Source organism: Elephantulus edwardii, unplaced genomic scaffold, assembly GCF_000299155.1.
Source record: "Elephantulus edwardii isolate Elephantulus edwardi_28Jun2011 unplaced genomic scaffold, EleEdw1.0 scaffold00109, whole genome shotgun sequence".
In the NCBI taxonomy this organism is placed as follows: domain Eukaryota; kingdom Metazoa; phylum Chordata; class Mammalia; order Macroscelidea; family Macroscelididae; genus Elephantulus; species Elephantulus edwardii.
This window is the reverse complement of record NW_006399859.1, coordinates 6,905,353-6,928,715: the sequence shown is the minus strand read 5'-3', so window position 1 is coordinate 6,928,715 and position 23,363 is coordinate 6,905,353. Positions and strand designations below refer to the sequence as shown.

General features: G+C 49.7%; 2 protein-coding genes across 2 annotated transcripts in view; both read left to right on the top strand.

Moving 5' to 3' along the window:
* The first annotated feature begins 4,917 nt into the window (after window positions 1–4,917).
* On the top strand, window positions 4,918–6,607 carry MYOD1 (myogenic differentiation 1). Its single transcript, XM_006892033.1, has 3 exons — window positions 4,918–5,547; window positions 6,026–6,104; window positions 6,357–6,607. Exons 1-3 carry the CDS (start codon window positions 4,918–4,920, stop codon window positions 6,605–6,607), a joined length of 960 nt encoding a protein of 319 aa, XP_006892095.1.
* Window positions 6,608–21,041: 14,434 nt separating this feature from the next.
* KCNC1 (potassium voltage-gated channel, Shaw-related subfamily, member 1) overlaps window positions 21,042–23,363 on the top strand; it is a 76,560-nt gene continuing 74,238 nt past the window's right edge. Inside the window, exon 1 of the mRNA XM_006892032.1 lies at window positions 21,042–21,666. Within this exon, the coding sequence (XP_006892094.1) occupies window positions 21,097–21,666 (570 nt within the window). The 5' untranslated portion in view covers window positions 21,042–21,096. The remainder of the gene's footprint in view (window positions 21,667–23,363) is intronic.

Sequence of the window (23,363 nt, the reverse complement as noted above, 5' to 3'; positions counted from 1 at the left end):
AAGAATCAATGCTTTTGGGTTGTGGTGCTAGAGAAGAGTATTGAATATCCTTGGACTGCTAGGAAAACAAACAGGTTCATCCTAGAGAGGGTGAAATCAGGCTGCTCCTTGGAGGCAAGGATTCTGAAGCTCTGTCTGACATATTTTGGGCTTGTTGCAAGGTAGGACCAGTCCTTGGAGATGGACATCATGTTTGGGAGGGTGATGGGACAGAGCAGGAGAGGAAGACCCTCCATGAGATTGATTGACTCAGTGACTGGGGTAATGGGGGTAGGGTGTGTCAAACACAATGAGGTTGGCTCAAGATAGAGCCAGGTTCAGAGCTATTGTATGTGAGGTCACACATAAGAACAAGGAGTCACAGTCCATGTGACAGCACCTAACAACGACATCCCCATGAGAGCAAGGCTTTGGTTTTGTTCTCTGCTTTATTCTCAACAAGGAAGGCTCTGTTAGTGTCCATAGAGAGTGATGCTGCTAAACCAAAAGTAATGCCTCTCTGGCAATTAGAATCCATGGAATAAAGATAGGCAATATTCTCCTGAGCAATTTACAGCCTCTGAAAATCAACTGGAAGGTCAGCTGAGTCAGTTCTGACTAGAAGGCAATAAGTTGGAAATATTCTCATTATCCAGTACAGGCTTAGGGGCTGTTAGAAAGGGAGCTCTGGTGGCCTAGTGGTAAGAAATCGCACTGCAATCCTGAGAGCATGTGGTTCAAACTCACCAGCTGCTCTGCAGCAGAAGGATGGGCAATCTCCTCTTGTGCGATTACCGCCTCTGAAAACCCACTGGAGGGTAAGCTATGGGTCGCCTCCAACTTGATGGTACTCAACAACTCTACAACAGGATCAGGGGGGAAAGAATTCTACCACCAGACCCATAGGCAGTATCATGATGTTGATGTGTATCATAGAATAAGAACTGATCCATATAGCTGACCCTCCAGGGGTTTTCAGAAGCAGTGAATAGCACAGAAGGAGATTATCTATCCTTCTCCTGTGGAGCAGCTGGTGGGTTTGAATCACATGCCTTTGGGATTGCAGCTCAGGTTCTAACTATGGTTGTTGTTGTTGTTGTTGTTGTTGTTGTTATGTGCTGACTCATAGTGACTCTGTGCCATAAACACTGCTCTATCGTGTGTCAACCTTATTGTCTCTACACACCTACACCATTACTACAGGTACTGAATCACTCCATCTCATAGAGGGTCTTCCTCTCACGCACTGTCCCTCCACCCTCCCAAGCATGATGTCCCTCTCCAAGTCCCGGTCCCACCTTGCAACATGTCCAAAGTATGTCAGACGAAGCTTCAGAATCCTTATCTCCAAGACACAGCCTGATTTCACCCTCTCCAGGACAAACCTGTTTGTTCTTCTAGCAGCCCATGGTATATTCAACACTCTTCTCCAGCACCACAGCTCAAAAGCATCAATTCTCTATCATCCCTAATCATTATCCAGTTCTTACCACTAGACTTCTTTATATTAGATGGGAAAAAAACACATTGAAGTTGTTAATTATTTCCTCTTGCTTGGATCCACAATCAACACCCTTAGTACCATTAGTCAGAAAATCAAAAGATGAGTTATTGCATTGAAACAGATGAGGGAGAGAACTGTTTAAAAGGGATATATGATTAGGTATTACTGTCATGACAGGAGTCCAGAACGAAGGTTGCATAGTGGAGTGGACTTGGGGGGAGGGACTGTATAACAATGGAAGAATTTTTCTTTTGCTTTTCAAAGAGAAGAATGAACTGGGTGGGGAGTGGTAGGCAGGGAGAAAAGTGCAACAACGAATGACTGGAAATTAAAAAATAAATAAATAGAAAGATTAATTGCATTGAGAAAATCTGCCCCTGAGGACTTCTCCATAGTGCTAAAGAGCAATGGTGTCAGTCTAAAGACAAGTGTGACAAGTGTGTTTGACCACAGCCATTGTCTTCTCAATTGCTTGTTGTGAAGAAGAATCAATGCTTTTGAGTTGTGGTGCTGGAAAAGAGTAAAAAGAACAAAGAGGTCTGTTCTGAAGAGGGTGAAACTAGCAGGCAAGGATTTTGAAACTCTGTCTTACACTTTGGGCAGGAGGGGCTAGTCCTTGAAGAAAGACATTATGCTTGGAAGCATGGAAGGTCAGCACAAGAAAAGAAGACTCTGGATGAGATGGATTGACACATTGATTGTGGTAACGGGGTCAGGTGTCAGAGATGGGGAAGCTGGCTCAGGATAAGGCAAGGTTCAAGCCACTGTTCACAGGGTCACATTGTTCACAGGATCATTATGTGTCCTGGTTGACTGGAGGGCACATAACTACCACAAGGGGTGGTGGTTGAGCTAGAGATCCCTAGGATGGCAGCCTCCTTCTGTTCCTAGTCTCTCTAGAAGTCGTTCTGGGAAGTGATGCAGACAACACCTTGCAGGATGGGAGCCTCAAGACTGCATGGACCCAACTGCCTGACCTACAGCCAGGAGAGCAGCAGCTTCCTGTGCTCAGCAGGTGAGGGCGACAGAAGCAAACTCTCCTGCTAACTTAGCCTTCCTCCTGTGAAGGAGGGCTTTCACCTCTTGTTTCTTTTAGATTTTCAGCATCATCACAGTCTCTCCAAAATATCCCTGTCATCGTCTCCAAACTTACACAAGGAGAAGGCTGAAACTCAGGAAAGAGATGACTTCTAGTTAGGAGACTGGAATTCTATACACAAACAGAAAGTTCTTGATTCACACACTCTATTAAAAAAATATTGGTTTGCTAACAATGTGCTAATGCGAAACCTATACTTGGACCAAGAGGCAGTAGTCAGAACAGAGCAGGGTAACACTGCATGGTTCCAAATTGGGAAGGGTGTATGCCAGGGATGCATCCTGTCTCCATACCTTTTCTACATGTATGCAGAGCAGATTATCCGAGAGGCTGGGCTCTATGAAGAGAATTGTGGCATCAGGATTGGTGGAAGATCTATTAACAACCTGCATTATGCAGATGACACAACCCTGCTTGCTGAAACTGAGGAGGACCTCATGCACTTGCCGCGGAGGGTCAAGGACTGCAGCCTTCAGTATGGACTGAGGCTCAATGTCAAGAAGACAAAGATTCTCACCACTGGACCAATTGGCAGCGTCAGGATGGATGGCAAAAAGATTGAGATTGCTCACAGCTTCAGTTTGCTCGGCTCCACAGTCAACACTCTTGGCACCAGCAGTCAGGAAATCAAAAAACGTATTGTGATGGGAAAGTCTGTTGTTAGGGACCTCTCTAAAGTACTCAGGAGCAACGGTGTCTCTCTGGAGACTAAGGTGCGCCTGATACAGGCCATGGTCTTTGCAATCGCTTGTTATGCATCAGAGAGTTGGACAGTGACTAGGGAGGATAGAAGGAGAGTTGATACCTTTTAGCTATGGTGCTGGAGAAGAGTACTGAATGTACCATGGACTACCAGGAAAACAAACAGATTCATCTTGGAGAGGATTAAACCAAGCTACTCCTTGGAGGCAAGGATTCTGGGGCTTCCTCTGACATACTTTGGACATGTTGCCAGGAGGGACAGGTCCTTGGAGAGGGACATCATGCTTGGGAGGGTGGAGGGACAGTGCAGGAGGGGAAGACCCTCTATGAGATGGATTGATTCTGTGACTGGGGTAATCGAGATGGGTGTGTCAGAGGCAGTGCTGTTGGCGCAGGATAGAGCAGGGTTTAGGGCTGTTGTGCATAGGGTCGCTATGAGTCGCAAACGACTAGACGGCACACAACAACAACAACAAAGTTTTTATACATTGTGCTTGTGCTTCATGAAATAAATCTCATGCATTGTTTTATAAAATTAATCACCCCTGGACCTTGCCCATCATTACTGTCTTTCCTCACACTCCACTCATAAAGCCACACAGAGAGTCCTTCTGGTTGAGCACTGCGAGCAAGGTGGAGGCAAGCCTGGAACAGTTAGTTGTCTACTCAATAGAGGAGACATCTCAGCCTGGACCTTCCAGGCTGTGGCATCGCATAAACTGAAATAGGCGAGAATCCACCTTTCTCCAGGGTCTGAGTTTGGCTCAAGACTGTTGAGAAGTATAGAATGTATAGAAGAGGGTAGGTTTATAAGTGTCCAGGGAAGGTGGGCAGTGAGGTATTCTCGAGATAGGCACGAGCCAACTTACACGGCTGTCACGTCTAATTTGTCCCAGATTTGCTCACTGATTTTCACGGGCGCTTCCCTGTCCCTGCCTGTGGAGCTTTTTGCTCTTTGTCTCTCTACCTTTTTGGATGTGCCCTGTCTCAACTATCTCAACTCTGTGTCCCTGCCAGTAGCCTGTGTGTCTCTCTCCAGATTTCCCCCAGTCTGATCCTGGCCCTGTCCTGCTTCTGCGTTCCCCACAAATCACTGGACAAAGAGGGGCACAAAGTCAGGGCTCATAGCCAGCATTTCCGGAGACTATGGCAATCTCCGAGAGCGGGGAGAGGTTTGGAAAGTGTGGGATAGGGAGCCAAGTGCAACCGCCCTGCCTTCCTCGAGGCCTAGGGTGGGGCCTGGAACTGTCACAGGGCGGGGGCAAGATGCTTGCTACTGTCTGACACTGCACAGGGGACCCCAAGCTCCGCCCTGCCCAGTTCCCATTGGTCTCGGGCGCCCCCGCCCCTGGCCGCTGGTAACAGCTCGCAGGCACTCAAGCTACTACTACCGGATAAATAGCCCCAGGCGCTTGGCGCGCAGCTTGGGGTGGGGGAACCCTAGGGCGCTGCCGCTGCTTTCCTTGAGACACATCAGGTCAGACCGTTCAAGGCGGGGTGGAGGACAGTTGAGTGGGCGTTGAGACTTCTAGCATTTTGCCTTCCTGCGACTGAGACTCCAGAGTCTGAAAGTTACCAGCAACCTGCCCTGTGAGTTGAGTGAGACAGTGACTGCACGGCTCCCAGCAGGGACATGGAGCTTCTGTCGCCGCCACTGCGCGACGTGGACTTGACGGGCCCCGACGGCTCTCTCTGCTCTTTCACCACTGCCGATGACTTCTATGACGACCCATGTTTCGACTCGCCAGACCTGCGCTTCTTCGAGGACCTGGACCCGCGCCTTGTGCACGTGGGCGCACTCCTGAAGCCAGAGGAGCACCCTCACTTCCCTGCAGTGGTGCACCCGGCGCCCAGTGCGCGCGAGGACGAGCATGTGCGAGCGCCCAGCGGGCACCATCAGGCGGGGCGCTGCTTACTGTGGGCCTGCAAGGCGTGCAAACGCAAGACCACCAATGCCGACCGCCGCAAGGCCGCTACCATGCGCGAACGGCGCCGCCTGAGCAAAGTCAATGAGGCCTTTGAGACACTCAAGCGCTGCACGTCGAGCAACCCGAACCAGAGGTTGCCTAAGGTGGAGATCCTGCGTAACGCCATCCGCTACATCGAGGGCCTCCAGGCGCTTCTGCGCGATCAGGACGCCGCGCCCCCTGGCGCCGCCACCGCCTTCTACGCTCCGGGCCCGTTACCCCCGGGCCGCGGGGGCGAACATTACAGCGGCGACTCAGATGCATCCAGCCCGCGCTCCAACTGCTCCGACGGCATGGTAAGCCCTGGAGCCAGGAGCAGGGGAGGTGAAGGCAACGCTGGGTACATATGGGACGCGCTCCAAGGGCAGGGAGCTAGCCTTCCAGGTGGGGGTATTGGGAGGAGATCTTTCCCAAGAGTAGAACCTCCGTGCCGTGTAACCCAAGCAAGGTAGTGGGGCACAGGGAGGAAATGCAATCAGCTTGGTTGAAAGTGCATTAGAACACTGCCGTGCTGATACGAAGATCTGCTTTACTCCACTAATGCTGCCTCCAAACAGCCGGTCTGTGCCTCTAGGTAACCCTCCGCCCTCGGTTTGGCCTGGCATCCTACAGATCTTGGCCCCTGCCCACCCTTGCCCTCTACTAGGGCAGATCTGGTCCTGGCACTTGCGGCTGGGAGTTGGAAAGTTGGGATGAGGGTGGCTGTTAGGCGTGGCGCTCGGATCAGGCGCGGTACAGTGCGTCTAATGGTGCGTGTGTCCTCCTCGTTTGCAGATGGACTACAGTGGTCCCCCAAGCGGCTCCCGGGGGCGGAACTGCTACGACGGCTCCTACTACAGCGAGGCGCCCAGCGGTGAGTATGCGACTTCTTTTCGCGCGCACTCCTCCTTCCTACCTCCCCTCGTAGCAGTGGGGCTTCTGTTCTGGGAATCCCTCTCCCCTGACGCAATATCGCCCCCTCCTCCCAACCGGGTACAGTGTCGCCTTCCTCCCTTAACTTGCACTTTTTCAAGAATCCAGAATTCCCCCAAGCACTGGACCACCCCTCGCCCCGGGTGGGAGACGTGGCCCCCTCGACCGCACTAATTCGCCCCTCCCTGCGCAGAAGTCAGACCCGGGAAGAGTGCAGCCGTGTCGAGCCTCGACTGCCTGTCCAGCATCGTGGAGCGCATCTCCACCGAGAGCCCTGCGGCGCCCGCGCTCCTGCTGACCGATGCGCCCCCGGAGTCGCCCTCCCGCGCGCCAGACGCTGCTGCCCCCAGCGAGGGCGCGCCAAGTGCCACCACCCCTCCCCGAGAGGGCGCCGCGCAGTGTCCCGCGGGCGCGAACCCCAATCGGATCTACCAGGTGCTTTGAGGGGGAGGTCGCTGCAGTCCTCCCCCTAGAGGGATGGTGCCCCTGGGTCCCTCACGTCCAAAACATTGAGCTTACGTGCCAACCCCTCCCCAGAGCGCGCTTGTAAAGCGACCCCTCCCGAGGTGGGAGAGGCGGGAAAACTGGAGTGTGTTTCCGCCCCTCTGTCTCATAAGGCAAGGACACAATTGGTGTTTTTCAAACAGCACTTCCCTGAACTCCGCGGCGATGGCGGTTCAGAGCTCTTGGTGGGCCAGAGCTGATCTTTCAAGGGTCAGGCCCGTTGTCTTCCTCACCCCAACCCAATGGCGGGATGGGACTCGCGCAAACCCAGCCCCACCTGGGACGCCGACGGGGGCGCGAGGTTTGCTTCCTGGGGCTCCCAGACGTCTACCCTTTCCCAAGGCCCGCGCGATGCGCTCCCGTCCCAACTGTAACAGGTGTAACCAGAACCTTCCCCTTCCCCTCCTCCCAGGTTCAGGACCACTTTTTGTAATACTTTTGTAATCTATTCCTGTAAATAAGAGTTGCTTTGCCGGAGTAGGAGCCCCTAGGGCGGTATTTATCTCTGAGGCATGGTGTGCGGTGCGACAGGGACTTTTTATGTTTATATGGCGGACGGACCGCGGGCGCCCGCTCAGGTGTTTGAAATAAAGACGCTATTTATACGAAGGTGGCTCTGGCTTTCCCTGGGGAAGATGCTGGGATCTTGAAAATCCGCAAACTGGGCAACTGTCCCGCAGCGACCCCTGTAGGCGGCGAGCGGGTTGCAAGTAGGAAGTCGGCTACCCTGGAGGCAAGAAGGGTAGAACTAAGACGCCAACATCGGGGGAGAGTCCTCTGACCATGGCTTGACTGCACACAGGTTAATGGTTCTTATGATGGAATGCACACCCGATTTTTCTGAGTGGTTTCTGAAAACATCCATGGCTGACTCCTCTCCCTGGAGGTTCTGACTTAATGTTTGTACCTGGGAAAACGGTATTTTTTTAAAGCTCCCTAGCTGATTCTCAAGTGACTGCAAGGTTGAGAATCAGGGCCCTTCCATAGACAGAGTGCACCCAAGTGCCATGTCCACAAGGACCATGGACCCAGATGCACTATGAATCCTTATTGGTACAGAGAGTGTGATCCAGTGTTCCAGCACCAGGACAAACAAATGAAATGCATCTGAAGGAACATTCTAAGCTGTAAGATAGTCCACAGGCTCTTAGTAACAGGTGTCATCACAAAGAGACAGCAGAGAAGTCCTGACAGGTCCAGAAGACACCACCCAGCACTCACTTTTTCCTCAGCACTGTCTGAGAGCTCATGAAAGGAACAGAGTTCAGAAACTCTGAGGAGGCACACATGTAAACTAGCATCAACCACAGGGCTGATCAAATGTTCCATCAGGACACAAAATCTCTGAGAGGAAAGGAGGGAGTCATTTATTTAGCCAGGGTACTGAGAAGGGCTTCCTGGAGGAGATTTCATTTGAGCTGTCTTCCCAACATAAGCAAAATGCCAATAGACCCATGCACCCCTGCAGGGAGAGCACACACACACACACACACACACACACACACACACACACACTCCCTCTCTACCTCTCCTGCCAGCAAGATACTGGACTCTACTGACACATCCCATCTCTATAGACTCTTTTTCCTACAGTCCCATTTCCAAGGGCTCTGTTCATCAAGTGGAGGACACAGGCAAGAAGCAATTCCAGAAGGAAGGGCCTCATCACATGTCTGAAGATCTGTTCAGCCGCCTCTGCTCTCCCCAACACAAGATCCCTAAGGAATATCCCAGAGCTGCTCTGTTACTGAGGATCTTCAGTTCATCTGCTGGCTGCTTCCCCAGACTCCCTTTGGGATCTTTTCTGCTCCTCTGAGACCCCCTTGGGGCTCATTTATTAATGTATTCATTCAGTAGATGCCAGGTCCTGTGCCGGGCCAAAAGGGACCATTGGAACCAGTTGTTGCCCTTGGGAAGCAGACATTTGGCAGGGAGGGTACAGTCAGACTTGTAGACAGCGTATTACATCACAATTGATTAAGGGCTGTACTGGGAGTGAATGTACAGAGGAACACAACAGGAGTTGTGTGAAAGGGCTCCCCTGTTTGGAGGAGGTAGAGTTAAGGAGGTGAATTCTGAGAAGACCCTTGAGAGAGTTAGACAGGTAACGGGGACAAAGAAAGGGGCTTCAAACTGAGGAAGCAACACATACAAAGATGCAAAATTGATAGAAAACAGTGACTTCATGGAACCAAAAATGCTCACAAGGAAGGCCAGAGGTGATGTGGGGTGGGGAAAAGGCAGAGGTGGGGCCACAGTGAACCCCATGAAGAGGCTCCCATTTTGACTCAAGGACAATAGAGGACTCTAAACAATGGAAGGATGCAAATAACTTGTCTTTTGGAAGGCCATCTGGGGCTTGTAGAATGAATTACAACTTGACCTATTGGGAAGATACAGGGGCTGCTCTAAGAAGATATGGCATGGTCTGAGCTGGAGTGGGAATAGAGAGAAGGCAGAGGATTGGAGACCAACATACCAAACAAAGTGTAGATGTTAACAGCACAGTAGAGACCATGGAGTCCTGGCCCTTACAGAGCTTAAAATTCAGTGGTGAAATAGCCATTAGACAAATAACCAGATGAATAAGTGCATTATTATAAACTGTGAGAGTGTTATACAGAAAGGTACGGGTGCAATGAGAGGTGATTGTGGGGAATGAGAATTAGTTAAACCAGGTCTAGAGAGGATTCCTAGAATAGGAATGGTTTTTTTGCAAAGAGAAGAGCTTCTAACTCTATATATGAAGAAGATCCCAGGATCCTACAGGGTGCACGTGTGCAACTAGAAAAATGAGATTGTCAGGAACAAAGCCCTGCATCAGTGTTCGTAGGGAGGCATGCTAGACTTCAGTGTCCTTGTTCAGTGAACATCTTGTATAACAGTGTATGACATCCTTACAGGAGAAAAAGAGGAGCCAATCATAGCTTCAGACCTCAGTTTACCTCTAAGTAGCCAGTGGTGTCATTACAGAGACAGGGTCGTCAAGAAAAGAAGCCAAGATGGAGACAATTAGTTCAAGATATTTCTGGTTGCAAGTGACAGAAACCTAATTCTTACTCTGGTGACCTAGCCTGTAGTTCACTATGTGAGCTTGTGTTGCTGAAGGCTTCGAAGCGTGACTCCACCAGTGGCTCCTTGGGAGACAGATGAAGTCTCCTTCCATGACAATTTACAGCCCTAGAAGCCTGATTTGAAACCAACTCAATGGCAGTGAGCCTTAAGACACAGGATGTGTGGAAGTAGAGCAACAGGTACCACAAGTGTTCTAAGAACTTTGAGATCCAAGCCTGTAGCCGGTCACTCTCTTCCTCAAAGAATAATAAAAAATATGGTGTTGGCCAAGTGTACTGACTGTACAATGGACTACCAGAAGAACAAACAAATGTGTTTTGGGGAAAGTACTGGCTCAAGTGAAGATGATGAGACTTTCGCACACAGTTTGGACATGTTACCAGGTGGGACCAGTGCCTGGCCAAGAAAGGTCAGAAGGAAAAAAAAGAAGAAGAAGAAGACCCTTTTATTGAATGGCATTTATGGGTATTTTAGGATCCTATTTGAAGGGGAGAAGGATGGGCAATCTTCTCCCATGCAACTGACTGCCTCTGAAAACCCACCAGATTGCCAGCTATGGGTCAGTTCTTACTCTACAGTACAACAAAAACAACAATTTGAAGGTAAGGGCATGTGGTTTGAATCTGCTAGCTGCTCCATGGGAGAAAAATGGGCAGTCAATTCCTGTGTGATTTACTGTCGCATGAATCTGTCTCAGCTGAATGGTACACAACAACATTTGAAGGTACAGGGAGATCTGGTAAAAAGGCATTGCACTGGCAACCCAAAGGAATGCCACCAACTGCTCTGCTGGGGAAAGATGGGTAATCTCTTCCTGTGTGACTGACAGCCTCTGAAAACCACTAGAGAATAAGCTGGTTCTGACTTGACACACATAACAACATCCATTTAGTTTGAGTTATGGAAAAATCTATTTGTTTGTAGTTAATTTCTGTGCATAATGAAGTTATCAGTCGTCATTCGAGAACAGGAATGGCTTCCAGAGATAACCCTTACTACTCACTGTGCATCGGAGAGTTGGACAGTGAATAGGGATGATAGAAAGAGAATTGATGCCTTTGAGTTGTGGTGCTGGAGAAGAGTGTTGAATATACCATGGACTGCTAGGAGAACAAACAGGTTTGTCTTGGAGAGGGTGAAGCCAGAATGTTCCCAGGAGTCAAGGATTCTGAAGCTTCATCTGACATACTTTGGGCATGTTGGAGAGGGACATCATGTTTGGGAGAGTGGAGGGACGGCACAGGAGAGGAAGACCCTTGATGAGATGGATCGATTCTGAGAGTGGAGTGGTGGGAATGAGTGTGTTTGAGACAGTGAGGTTGGCACAGGATAGAATGGCATTTAGGGCTCTTGTACATAGGGTCGTTATGAGTCGCAAACAACTCGATGGCACATAACAACTACAACAACAACAACTCACTGTGCCAGCTCACTCAAGTTTATGACAGGGCTGTCACAGGGGCCAGAGGAGGTGTTAAGAAGTTTGTCCTTTGGCACCACAAACTTGAAAAATGTCGTAGAGAAGCAGAAACAAGGTTTCCGATGTAAGAAGAATGAAGCAAAAATCTAGACAATATCATTGGGGTTGAGGAATTAAGTTTTCTGAACAGCCTACTCAAAATGGAAGCTCTCCTTTCCAAATTGTGTTAATAATACAACATGTATAATGAGAAATTCACCACTGTTTTGCTTCTTAAAGGGTTTTGCATTTGATAAGGTTGCAATATACCATCTGAACTTTAAATTGGATAGGTGTTTTGGAAAATGTTAGTGAAAAATGTCATTAATTACCAATTCCTGAGCTGGACAAATGGAGGATATTTTCTTTTGTCATTATTACATTTCTTTATTAAAGAACTGAGAGAAATTTGGATTAAAAACAAAAAGAACATGGAATAGAAGCAATAACGATAGACAAGGAAACAAAAGTTTCTGACATTGGAAAGCCAATTGTAACTAAAATGAAAGAATATATAGATAATGCCAAAAAAGTAGTTTATAAAAAAGCTAGAGAAAGATATACATTTTTCAATAGATTTATCAAAAGACTTTTGTATTATTTGATAATTCAATGAAGAAAAAGAAATTATGTGAAAACACTGAAAAAGTTGTACTTTTTTCCTGATCTAGCATAAAATGTCAACATCAACAAAGATAATATAAACAAATCATTCTAACAAATCACTTACAGTGCCATTGATAGACAAAACTGAGCATGTTGATTAAAAAAAAATACTTAAGATTAAGGGAGCTCTGGTGGGCTAATGGCAAGAAGCTGTGCTGCAATCCTGAGGACAGATGGTTCAAATCCATCAGATGCTCTGCTGAAAAAGGAGGGAAAATCTCCTCCTGTGCCAGTTGGATCTGATTCAACAATACACAATGAGGGAAATAAAAGGGGGAGGGAACTATAGAAAAAATACATAAGATTAATTATTCCACTAGAAAACTCAAAAGAGCCTTGAAGTCTGGCATCCTACAAATGAAAGAAGCTTGATTGAGAATTCCCCAAATTTTACATCAATCCTATAAAAATAAATGATATTTCCAATAGAGTTGTGAGTCTAAAAGAATCTTCTTAATTATCAGTGTCATTGTTGTTCTTATGTCCTGTCAAGTCAGAACAGACACATAGCTGACCCCTCCAGTGAGTTTTCAGAAGCAGTAAATCACATGAGAGAAGATTATTCGTCTTTCTCTCGAGGAGGGACTGGCTGGTTTCAGGTTGACAACACAACTCCTACCACTAAGCTACCAGAGCTCCCTAAATTATCAATAGCACAAAATTAATTTTGATCAATTATGCTTAAGGAAACACAAAGTTGATTTTTCGACACTGTCTAAATGGAAACTATCATAAAACCATTGTCATGTGAGGAGTCAATGAAAGAATATGCATTCTCATAATTGCAAGAAAGGTAGGCAAAAGTGGAAAAATCAAGTAAAGAGAACAAGAAGAGGAAAGCAGCAAGGATGAGGAGGAAGATGAAAGCCAAGATGGGGATCGTGATGATGTTAAATAGCAGGTTAGCAGCAAGGAGCTTGACTGAGCTCGGTGGGTTGACAACTCTGATAAAGGACGGGGCAAAGTCTGTTGTTTGTAAGGTCACTAAGAATCACAGTCAACTTGGTGGCACCTAACAACAGCAGCAATATTTTGTTTTGTTTTTTTAATATAGGGTAATGTTTGTGGACTTAGCAGTCCTTCCCCAGCCCCAGACATTCTGACAGCAGGTTTTAATTGATACAGAACGTGCCAGGTAGCAGGGAGTCCCAGATGATGTAAAAGCCTATGAAATTGCCTGGTGCCCAGGCTTGGTCGGGCCACTGCCTGTCTTGGTAACTGTTGGAACATGACTTAGCCCATCTGGATATTGACTTTCTCTCTGTAATTAAAAGGCATGTCCCTATTCTGAAATGTTTTTAAGTCATTCACTTAAAACATTTTAGAGAATGAAAGATGCTGCAGTTCTTTTTTTTATAAAAAGGGTGGGGAGTATCTGGACCATAATAAATCAAAGATCAAATTATTTATCGCTTTCCAGTTAACCATCCCATCTTTCTTTTAAAATTTAGAATGTACACACAATGAACACTATAAAGGATCAAGGGAAGGGAGGATCAACCTGGAAAGAACGGACACACAAACAATATGGATATTACTTGAATTAACTTGAAGCAAGACATGTATAATTGCTTCAGGGAGGAGGGGAAGGGAAGAAGGAGGAATGAAAGGGAAGGGAGGAAATACTAAGGCAGCAGAGATTAGTGGATGATTGAGGTGAAGGGATAGGTGAGGTACAGTAAGGATTCGAGAAGACATGGTCATAGAAAGCATTGATCAACTGATGTTATAAGGCATAATACATAAATGAACTATTGGATTAAAACCAACTTAAAACATAAAATTTGACCCATAATTCACATATCATAACAATTGCTCTTTGAGTAAGTATACAATTCAATAACATATACCATATTTACAAGGTTGTACAAGTACTGTTTTTAAGTGCATAGAGTCTGACACATGGCAACACTAAGAATAACAGATTTGAACTATATCCTATCCTGTACCATCTTCAAACTTCCTGACACACTAGAGCCCATTGCAGCAGTCACCACCATGTCAATCCACCTGGAGATTCCAGCCAAGTGAAAGGTCTAAAAAAGACAGGAAATAGATTAGTAACAGCTAGGAGCTAATAGAAGGTTCTTTAGTGGTGCTCTTCCTCTACTTCACCAACCCTCCACCCTTCCAAGCATCATGTCCCTCCCCAAGGAATAGCCCCTTCTAGCAACATGCCCAAAGTATGTGAGGCGAAGTCTCATCATTCTTGCCTCCAAAGAGCACTCCAGCTGCACCCTCTCCAAGACATATTTGTGTGCTCTTTTGGCTATCCATGGGATGTGCAGTGCTCTTCTCCAACACCACAGCTCTAAGGCATCAATTCTTCTTCTGTCATCCCTGTTCATTGTCCAGCTCTCAGATGCATAGTAAGTGGTTGGAAAGATCATGGCCTGAATCAGACACACCTTAGTCCTCAGACTAACATCATTACTCTACAATCATTTGGAGAGGTCCCTAACTGCAGACTCCAACTGCAATGAATTCCCTGATCTCCTGACTCCTGGTACCAAGGATTTTAATTGTGGATTCAAGTAAGGTGAAGTTATTGACTGTTTCAATCTTTTCTCCATCACTGTTTAACTCCTAAACATTTTCAGTACCTTCTAAAGAAGACTTGCACCCACTAGCACTCTCCCTGCTGCTGTTGTTAGGTGCCCTGAGTTGATTGTCTTGTAGTGATCTTATATGGCAGACTACAACTGCCTTATAGGGGTTTCTAGTCTATAATCTTTACAGGAGCAGGTTTGTATGTCTACCTTTTGGCTAGATCTGTTTAAGCCACTTAAGAGCAGGTGCTTAACCACTGCACCACTAAAGATCCTTCTGCTAGCTCCTAGCTGCTACTAATCTATTTCCCGTCTTTTCTAGACATTTCACTTGGCTGGAATCATACATTACATGACCTTTTATGCCTGACTTCTGTCACCACAGTCTTGATCACTCTTGTCTTGTAGCAAATTTTTAAATAGAAACATATGACTTCTCCAATTTTCTTTTTCAAGACTATTTTCACTATAATGTAGGTCCTTCACATTTCTCAAATGACTCTCTAACTTCCCTCTTCCTGGTGGTCATTCCAAAAGCCAATAACCTTATCTGTTAAAATACTGAAGCTGAAATTCTCATGGAAATTTCAAGTAGCATTTTGCTGCTGTACGCATACATACAAATGATTAAATTGGGATGATGGTTTTTCAACTTCAGTCATAACCAAAGACTAGATAAGTGGTTCTTAATTGGAGGAGATTTTTACCCTTCAGCAGACACTGGTTGATATCTGCAGACACTCTTATTTCTGAAAACTAGGGAAGACTTCTCCTGGAATGTAGTGGATAGAGGTCAGGATGCTGCTCAACATCCTGCAATGCTCAGGAAAGAAAATCTTTCACAGCAGAGTTATCCAAAAAGTTAATGGTGGAGAAGTGGAGAAATCCTGGTCTAGACACCTCCACATTTCCAGAGCATTTTTTACTTCAGTCCCTTTCCAGACAGTCCATGGCCTAAAAGAGATGGGAGTCCTTCCCTCAGGAACTGCTGGAAGGAGCCCAGTGCAGCCCCCTCACAGATTAGATAGCAGAGTCAGGCTCATTTGCTGCTAAGGCCCCTTTAGGCCCATGCTTCCCTGCCCCCTGGTGGAGAGAAGTCTTGTCTGTGAAGAGAGCACCGAACCTCCGCTATTGTTACCCTCACAATCTGTTTCGTTTCTAGTATGGCCACTAGATGGAACTCCAACCCACCAGGAATGCCAAACCTGGCTGCCTGGGAGAGCAATATGAAGGCTGTGCCAACCTGGACTTGGGGCGGCTCCAGAGCCTAGCAGGACCAGATCGAAGGTCTCAAAGTGCCAGGAGCGACAACACAGGCCAAACTTGGCTTCAGAGCTTTCTTCGTCTTCTTCTAGTCCACTCTCAGCTTTACCTCATGCTCTAGTCAATTTGACTGCAGAACTCACCAGAGCCCAGCACCTCCCACCCCCGTGTAAATGAGAGGATTCTAGGGCTGAGGTGTTAAAGACATGCTGTTTTTGTTGTTAGGTGCTGTCAAGTCAATTCTGACTCATAAAATTCCCATGTGACAGAGTTGAATTGCCCTGGAAGGTTTTCTAGGCTGTAGTCTTGATATAATAGCTCTGGTGGCATGGTGATTCAAGCATTTGACAGCTCACCAAAAGGATGGTTGCTCACACCCAGTGTCTACTCCATGGAAAAAGATGTGGCAGTCTGATCCTGTAAATACTTACAGCCTTGGAAACACGATGGGGTAGTTCTGCTCTGCCCTACAGGGTAGCTATGAAACCAAATCTAATTGATGACAGTGGATCTGGATTGGGTGGGAATTTTTATGGGAAAAAAGTGCTACATATTTCTCTGTTGTGACAGGACAGGTGTGAACTGTCAATTTTCAGACAGCAGCTGAGTGCTTAATATCCCCAAGCGTGTGTCGGTTGGTAGATGCAATCAAGTTGACCATGACTCTTAGCAACCCTGTGAACACCAGATCAGAACTTTGCCCTAAACTGTGCCATCCTCATCATCTCTGATATGCTCAGATATAGGCATTATTCCCATTTAACACATAAACAAATGAAAACACAAAAGAGGGATGCAATGCCAATGCCACTGGGGGAGGGGGCTGCTTATAGAGAACCTCTGGGACAGAGTCGAGCCCTTCCCATAGAAATTCCAAGGCTGTAAATCTTCACAGGAATCTTTTCCCTACAGAGTGGTGAACTAACTAGGGGCAGGACAAGTCTTCAACCACTGATTAATGCTACCCACAGCAGTTCATGACTGTGAGAGGGGAGGCAGGGTGCCTATGGACAGGCAGTCTTGCTCAGAAGTAGAAAGGAGTTGGGGTCCTTGGTTCAGCTGGGTCTATGGTCAGTGGTTGTGGGTGGTGTTAAGCCTTTGCCAGAAACCTCTCCTCCCGCCTCTGTTTCTCTGGGATTTTTTTCCTTTCTGTTGCCCTTTCGCTTTTTTCTGTGCTTTCTGAAAATGCCAGCCTTCTAGCAGTGTGAAGGGGGAGTGAGAGAAGGGACTTTTCTGTCCCTGCTCGGGGTAGAGGAGGGAGGACATTCTGTGGGGCCTGGGCTGGGAGATGGCATCAGGGACTAAAGTGAGAATCCTAAAATGGGGCAGCATTGGGCACCTCAGGACCACGGCCCTCTCTTGTTCATTGACTGCTCGCTCACTCCAGGTCTTCTTGGCCCTCCAGGGCCAGGCTTAACTAACACCCCTACTCATCCAGCCTCCCTCCTATTAGGGTCCCAGTGTTTCCATCTACCTACTTTTCTCCTTTCTCCACCTGCTTTCCCTGCCACCCAGATCTTTAGCTTCTATCCTGGCTCAGCCAGGGCAGTTTTCTGAGTTAGATGAACTGTCTCCCTCTGAGACCTTAGACAATCCCCTCCCTTGATTGTGCCTCAGTTAGAGGTTCTAGATTCCCCTTCCCCATTTCTTGACACTGGGACTCAGGGACTCCAGCCTCTCTGTTGGAATTCCTCAAACAATCAAGCCTCAGTTAGTGAGGAACTAACTACGGTACAACCAGGGTGCTCCTAAGAGGCAAGGATGGGGCAGCTTACTTTCACTGGCTTTTGCTTTTGGGGATGTTGTCAGAAGGTTCCCATCCTTGGAGAAAGGCATAATGCTGGGAAAAGTGAAGGGTTAGGCAGAGTAAAGAAAAGAAGACCGTCCATGAGATGGGAATACACAGTGACTAGCCACGGGCTTGAACATGGTGAAGGTTGTGAGGATGGTGCAGGATACAGCAAGGTTTCCATCTCTTGTTCACTGTGTTGTGACTGAGTCGTGGTTGACTTGATAGCATCTAGGGACAGCAGCACTGTGTGCTAAGGCACTGGGGGGGTGAGGGGTGGCAGGGGAAGCAAACAAGGAGAAGCCGTAGAAGAGATGATAGACCTTTCACGGAAATGCAATGAGCTGTAAAGACAGATGGTTAAGGAGCCCTGGTGATATATAGAGCATAGGGGGTTGGGTTGCTAACTGAAAGGTTGACAATTCTAACTCACCAGTTCCTCTGTGGGAGAAAGATGGGGAGTCTCCTCCCATAAATATTTTCATCTTCAGAAACTCAATCAGGGGGGTACTATGAGTCTGAAGCAAGTTGAAGGCAGCAGGATAGAGATGTTTGGGGAATCACACTCTTAGCACACGTGGTCCTGCAGGAGAGAGAAGAGGAACCCTCGGTCCCTGGGGTTGCAGAAAGCACACCTGAAATCCTGGGAAAGAAGAGACATTGGGCATCCAGCTGGAAGGGAAGGTTTGGGGAGTCCTTTTCCTTGGCTCTTATTGTCTTGGTTTCTCCCAGCAGCGTGTGTGTGTGTGTGTGGGGGGGTGTGTGTAGTGTGTTTGTATTCCTCTTCCTCTTGGGCTCTCCATTTCCTTAGGTCCAGAAGATCTCTCTGAGAGATTGTGTCCTGGGGATCTGAATTTGGCCCTGGCAAGGCTGAAATAAGCCAGACCTTCTCACAAGTAGTGGTTGAAAGGGATACCTGGAAGCATTTTGATCCTTTAATTATTCTGAAATGGATGCGTTCATTGATGGAGAAAGAGATCCTTTTAAGCGGGCGGTAGAAATGTCCTGGGAGTGAGAAGGTTACATCTTTGCCCCAGAATCCTGCCCTCACTTTGTCTCAGTCCATCTCTGCCTCTAGTTCTGTCCCTAATTTTGCTCCTCTCTGTCCCTCCCCTAGTCCTTTCTAATCCCTATTCATTGCCCAATCATTTGTCCCTACTCATAGTTCTCCAATTCTCCAAACCTTTTCCCCCTACCACACAGATTCACCTGCGGTTGGGTTGGGATTTCCCCAGCCAAGTGAGGAGAGAGAGGTCTGTGGCAAAGCTGAGTCTCCAGTCCCCCAGTGACGCCTGTGGGACTGTGTAGATGGACAGCTGTCTGCACAGTTAGCAAGCACCAACAGGTAAATAAATGCCTTGTGTCTTCTTAATTAAATCGCCCTTTGCCCAGGCAGCCTGTGTTCGATTGGGCTGGACTGGGATCAATAAGTCTCTATCCCAGCACAACTGCTCCTGGAGCTGGGCCTGACCTCCCAGCCCTAGCCAGGCCCACCTGCCCATCGGACTGGCAGCCTTTGGAGGACAAGGCCTGAATCGGATTCATCTCTTTTGCCTCTGTTCTTGGGACAGAGCCTGGAACAAGTAAGGAGTAAAAAAACAGTGATTGCCCAACTAAGTAAATAGCAAGCAGGTGCCAGGACAGTTTTAGGGCAAAGACAAGTCTGCTGCAACTCCTACCCCCAGGCTGTCTGTGTAAAGCTGTAGGTATCCCAGCAAGCAACGACTCCCACCCAGCCCTCAACCACAACATCAGCTCAGAGGGGAAGCGGAAGGTGTGGCAATGGCCAAGGACACCAGGCGCAGCTGCTGCCTATGATTTCTGAGAGCAGAATATCTTTTGCTTTAGCAGTACCTAAGGGTCCAGAATTAGCCTTAATCAATGTGGCAGGGTTGTGGGAGGCACTGTGGGGGCTTACTAGAAACTAGGGTCAGTTGGGAGTTATGAAGGGCTCAGCATAAGTGGACAAAAGGAATTAACAGGAGTCTGAAAATGTTAATGAAAGGTGTAGAGGTCAGTGTTTGGACTGCTATTTGGGAAGACATTTAAGATCCACAGAGACGGGTCATGGGAGCTCCAGGCTGGGGAAGGGCTAATAAGTATTAAAAGGTTTACCAGAACGGACGGTATTGGTCATTGGCAGGGTGTCTCTGACGGTAGTTAGGGGCAACTTGTCTCACCTGCTGATCAGATAGTCCCTGATTTGGAGAGAGGGGCGTGTGCTAACGCCTTTCTCGCCTCCGTCTGACCCAGGGGTACAGGCCCAGACGTCTCTGGGAGCCCCCGCCCATCAGATGGCACTTCCTGAGGGCGGAGCGTTGGCGGGTCTCCCGGGAGCAGCAGAAGCTGTGCGAGGCGGACGCCCCCAGAGCCTGGGTTGAGGGAGGCCCAGCTCTTCGCAGGGCTGGGAGGGGGGCGCGGAACCAGGGCTTTTTAGGACCCAGCGCGGCGCCTCCCTTTGGGGCGAGTGCGGCTGCGCGCGCCGAGAGCCTGTGTCCGGAGAGCGGCGGGCTGGACGCGGACCGCGCGAGCGAGGAAGCGAGCCAGCAAGCCGAGCAGCAGCTAGTCACCAGCAGCGTCGCGGCGGCGGCCGCTCAGCGTGTAGCCCGCCTGGCCTCCCCAGCCTCGCCTCGCCGCACCCCGACCTGCCACCCCCGCCTCTCGGGCCCGACCGCCGCAGCCCCTCACCTCTGGGCATCGCCAACCGTCTGCCCAAAGCGGGGCGCAGAACGCAGGGTTCTGCGCCGGAGCCCTTGCCCGCGCGGCTCCGCAGACCGAACCCAGATCGGAAAACCCCAACCCAGGAGCTGTCCCTTCAGCACCGCCGCCGAAGCTGGAGTAGGAGCGCAGCCCTGAGATCCAGCTCCAAACCAAACATACCCAGCGCAGCGCGCAGCGGCCGCCGCACCTAGCGGCACCCCGGGCGCCCCTACCCAGGGGGCCCGCCATCCCTCCGGGAGGCGGGGAGAAGAAACGAGGAGGGCGGGCAGGCGCGCCCGCCGCCGGGGGGAGCAGGCAGCCAGGCAAGGAGAGAGGGAGGGGGCCGGTGCCCGCCCTGAGCCCGAAGCTGCAGCCCGGCCACGTAGGGAGGAAGGCAGCCAGCATCCATCTCCCCCGCGCCGAGAGCGCGCTGCGGCGACCACCACACAGCGGAGCGTGGATTTCCTGGTCCCCTCTCTTCCCCTCCCCCTTCCAGGGGCTGGTCTGTCTAGCGTTGGGAGCAGCTGACCTTCCCCCCAAAAAACCTTTGTGTTGGTTTCTCCATTTTCCCGCTGAGATGGGCACGGGAACCCGGCCCCCCTACTCTTCTCCTCCTCCCGGGGCTTGTTGCTGAGCGCCGAACCCCTCCCTTCTTCCATTCTCTGCCTCCTTCGCAACCGGACCAGCTCCCTCCCACCTCTAGCGCCTGGAGACCCTTAGGATCCCGCGCATCCTCCTGGACCAACAGAAAGCGCCCCGAGGGACTTGGGTAGCTCGTTGGGGTGGCCAGAACTAAGTTCCTCTGTCCCCCCCGACGGCTGGGGGGAGGGGGGAGGAGGCTGCGCGCCCCCCTCCCCGGCACCGACTCCCCCTGGCGGCTGCTCCCATGGGTGTCGCTGGGCCGCGCCATGCCTAAGGGGGCGCCGCAATGGGCCAAGGGGACGAGAGCGAGCGCATCGTGATCAACGTGGGCGGCACGCGCCACCAGACGTACCGCTCGACGCTGCGCACGCTGCCCGGCACGCGGCTCGCCTGGCTGGCGGAGCCCGACGCCCACAGTCACTTCGACTATGACCCGCGCGCAGACGAGTTCTTCTTCGACCGCCACCCCGGCGTCTTCGCGCACATTCTGAACTACTACCGCACGGGCAAGCTGCACTGCCCCGCCGACGTGTGCGGGCCCCTCTACGAGGAAGAACTGGCCTTCTGGGGCATTGACGAGACGGACGTGGAACCCTGCTGCTGGATGACATACCGCCAGCACCGCGACGCCGAGGAGGCGCTTGACAGCTTTGGCGGTGCTCCCCTGGACAACAGCGCTGACGACGCGGACGCCGACGGCCCCGGCGACTCGGGGGACGGCGAGGACGAGCTGGAAATGACCAAGCGCCTGGCCCTCAGCGACTCTCCAGATGGACGGACGGGTGGCTTCTGGCGCCGCTGGCAGCCGCGCATCTGGGCGCTGTTTGAGGACCCCTACTCATCCCGCTACGCGCGGGTAAGTGACAACCCCTTTAGAAGAGCGAGCAGGAAAAGCAGTGTCCTCTCCCTCCCCGAGGGCTGGGGTGGATTGGAGAACTGGCGCCCAAAGAGCTTACACTGGAGAGGTGTGTGCGCGCGTGTGTGTATGTGTGCACCTACTGGAACGAGAAAGGGTGACTCTTGGAGAGTGAGCGATTTGGTATGTGTGTGATGTGTTTCTGATGTCAGTATGTATGCGTATGAAGGGGTGTGTTTGTGTGCACGAGTAAATGGTGCATATTTATGTGAATGTGGTGGTGTATATTTGGGTGGATGAAGGATGTAGTGGAATGAGCGAGCATGTGTGTATGTTAGAGTGCTCAGGAGAACCTGTGCCTGCACATTTGTGCCTTTACCCCATTAGACAGATGTGATAGAGAACTGCCTTCTAAATTGTGCTTGAGAAAGGAAACAGTGAGCGCCTAAAACACACACACACACACAAACACCTACACAGACACACACAAACACAGGGGTTCTGTAGCTGAGAGGGCTGCAGAAGAGCCTGAGTGAGGCCAGGTCAGACAGAGAGGCAGAGGAAGCAATCTCAGGCTACTCTGAGGAGAGGGCCAATGAGGAAATTGCCCTGTGGCTCCTTAGTAGCTTGGTACCTCAGGAGATACAATGGCTAAGCACTTGATTTCCAGCTGAAAGGTTCAGTGTTCAAACCCACCAGCAGCTCAGCAGGAGAAAAGACCTGGTGCTCTGCTCCTGTAAATATTTCAGCTTCACACCCCATTGGAGCAGTTCTCTATCCTGTAGGGTCACTGTCTGAATCAGCCACAGTTGGTATAGGGCTGGGCTGCCAGCTTGCATGGAGGGCCTTGCCTCTGGGACTTCCTCCTGGAGAGAGAAGAGAGACTTTCCTTCTTCCTTGTAAGAAGGGAAAGATGTGGGAAGGGTCCAGTGCTTTCTCTGGGACCTGTGAAGGGTCAGGAGGGGGCCCTTGGGGACAGCTTGCAAAGAGGTGTGTGAAAGGTGGGTGTGTCTTCATCAGACACTCCTCTTTAATGACAGTAGCTTGTTGCTGGGGAGAAAGGACACCCTGATGCTGACCTTGGTCCCCCAGATGGCCTCTGTGGATCAGCTTTCTCATCTGTAAAATACAGGATGGGGTTCTGGTGAGCTCTAAGGGCCTTTGCTGCTGGGCCCAAAGGAACAGCAGATAGGATAGCAACCCCTACTCTGGGAGAGACACCCCTGGCCTGTACTGGACTCTGTCCTCAGAGGCCCAAAGAAGGCCTCATGCATGAGAGGGAAGGACAGGACTCAGCCTAGTTGGGTTTAAAGCAAAACCTCTCCCCACTAGCCCTTCACCAGGCAAACCCCTGCCTCTGTCCTGCTGGTCCTTACTGTCCCATGTCCCTTCTTTCCTGCACACTGGAGCGAGAGCTGAGCCATAAAGGTGAGGGTGGGGCTAAGAATGAGCAAAAAGGTCTGTGGAAGGCCAGTGGGGTGAGTTAGGGGACATTGAGACCCTCACAAGGCAGAGAAAGCCTGTACTGAGGTGTAGTTATAATAGATTGGTTACTAGTCTAAAACATTCCATGTTTTAGCTTGTGAGGGAGGGGGCAGTAAGTCATAGTGTTAATATCTTAAATTGTAGAATAGGTGTCTCTATGGAGGTCCAGTAACTGGGAGAGAGCCTGGTTTGGCTGCTAAGGAGCCTGCCCA

Excerpts from the sequence above, each read along its gene's own strand:
- MYOD1 (XM_006892033.1), top strand. The coding sequence starts at position 4,918 with ATGGAGCTTCTGTCGCCGCCACTGCGCGACGTGGACTTGACGGGCCCC. Across the intron at positions 5,548-6,025 it reads CCAACTGCTCCGACGGCATG|ATGGACTACAGTGGTCCCCC; the intron begins GTAAGCCCTGGA and ends CCTCGTTTGCAG. Across the intron at positions 6,105-6,356 it reads CTACAGCGAGGCGCCCAGCG|AAGTCAGACCCGGGAAGAGT; the intron begins GTGAGTATGCGA and ends CTCCCTGCGCAG.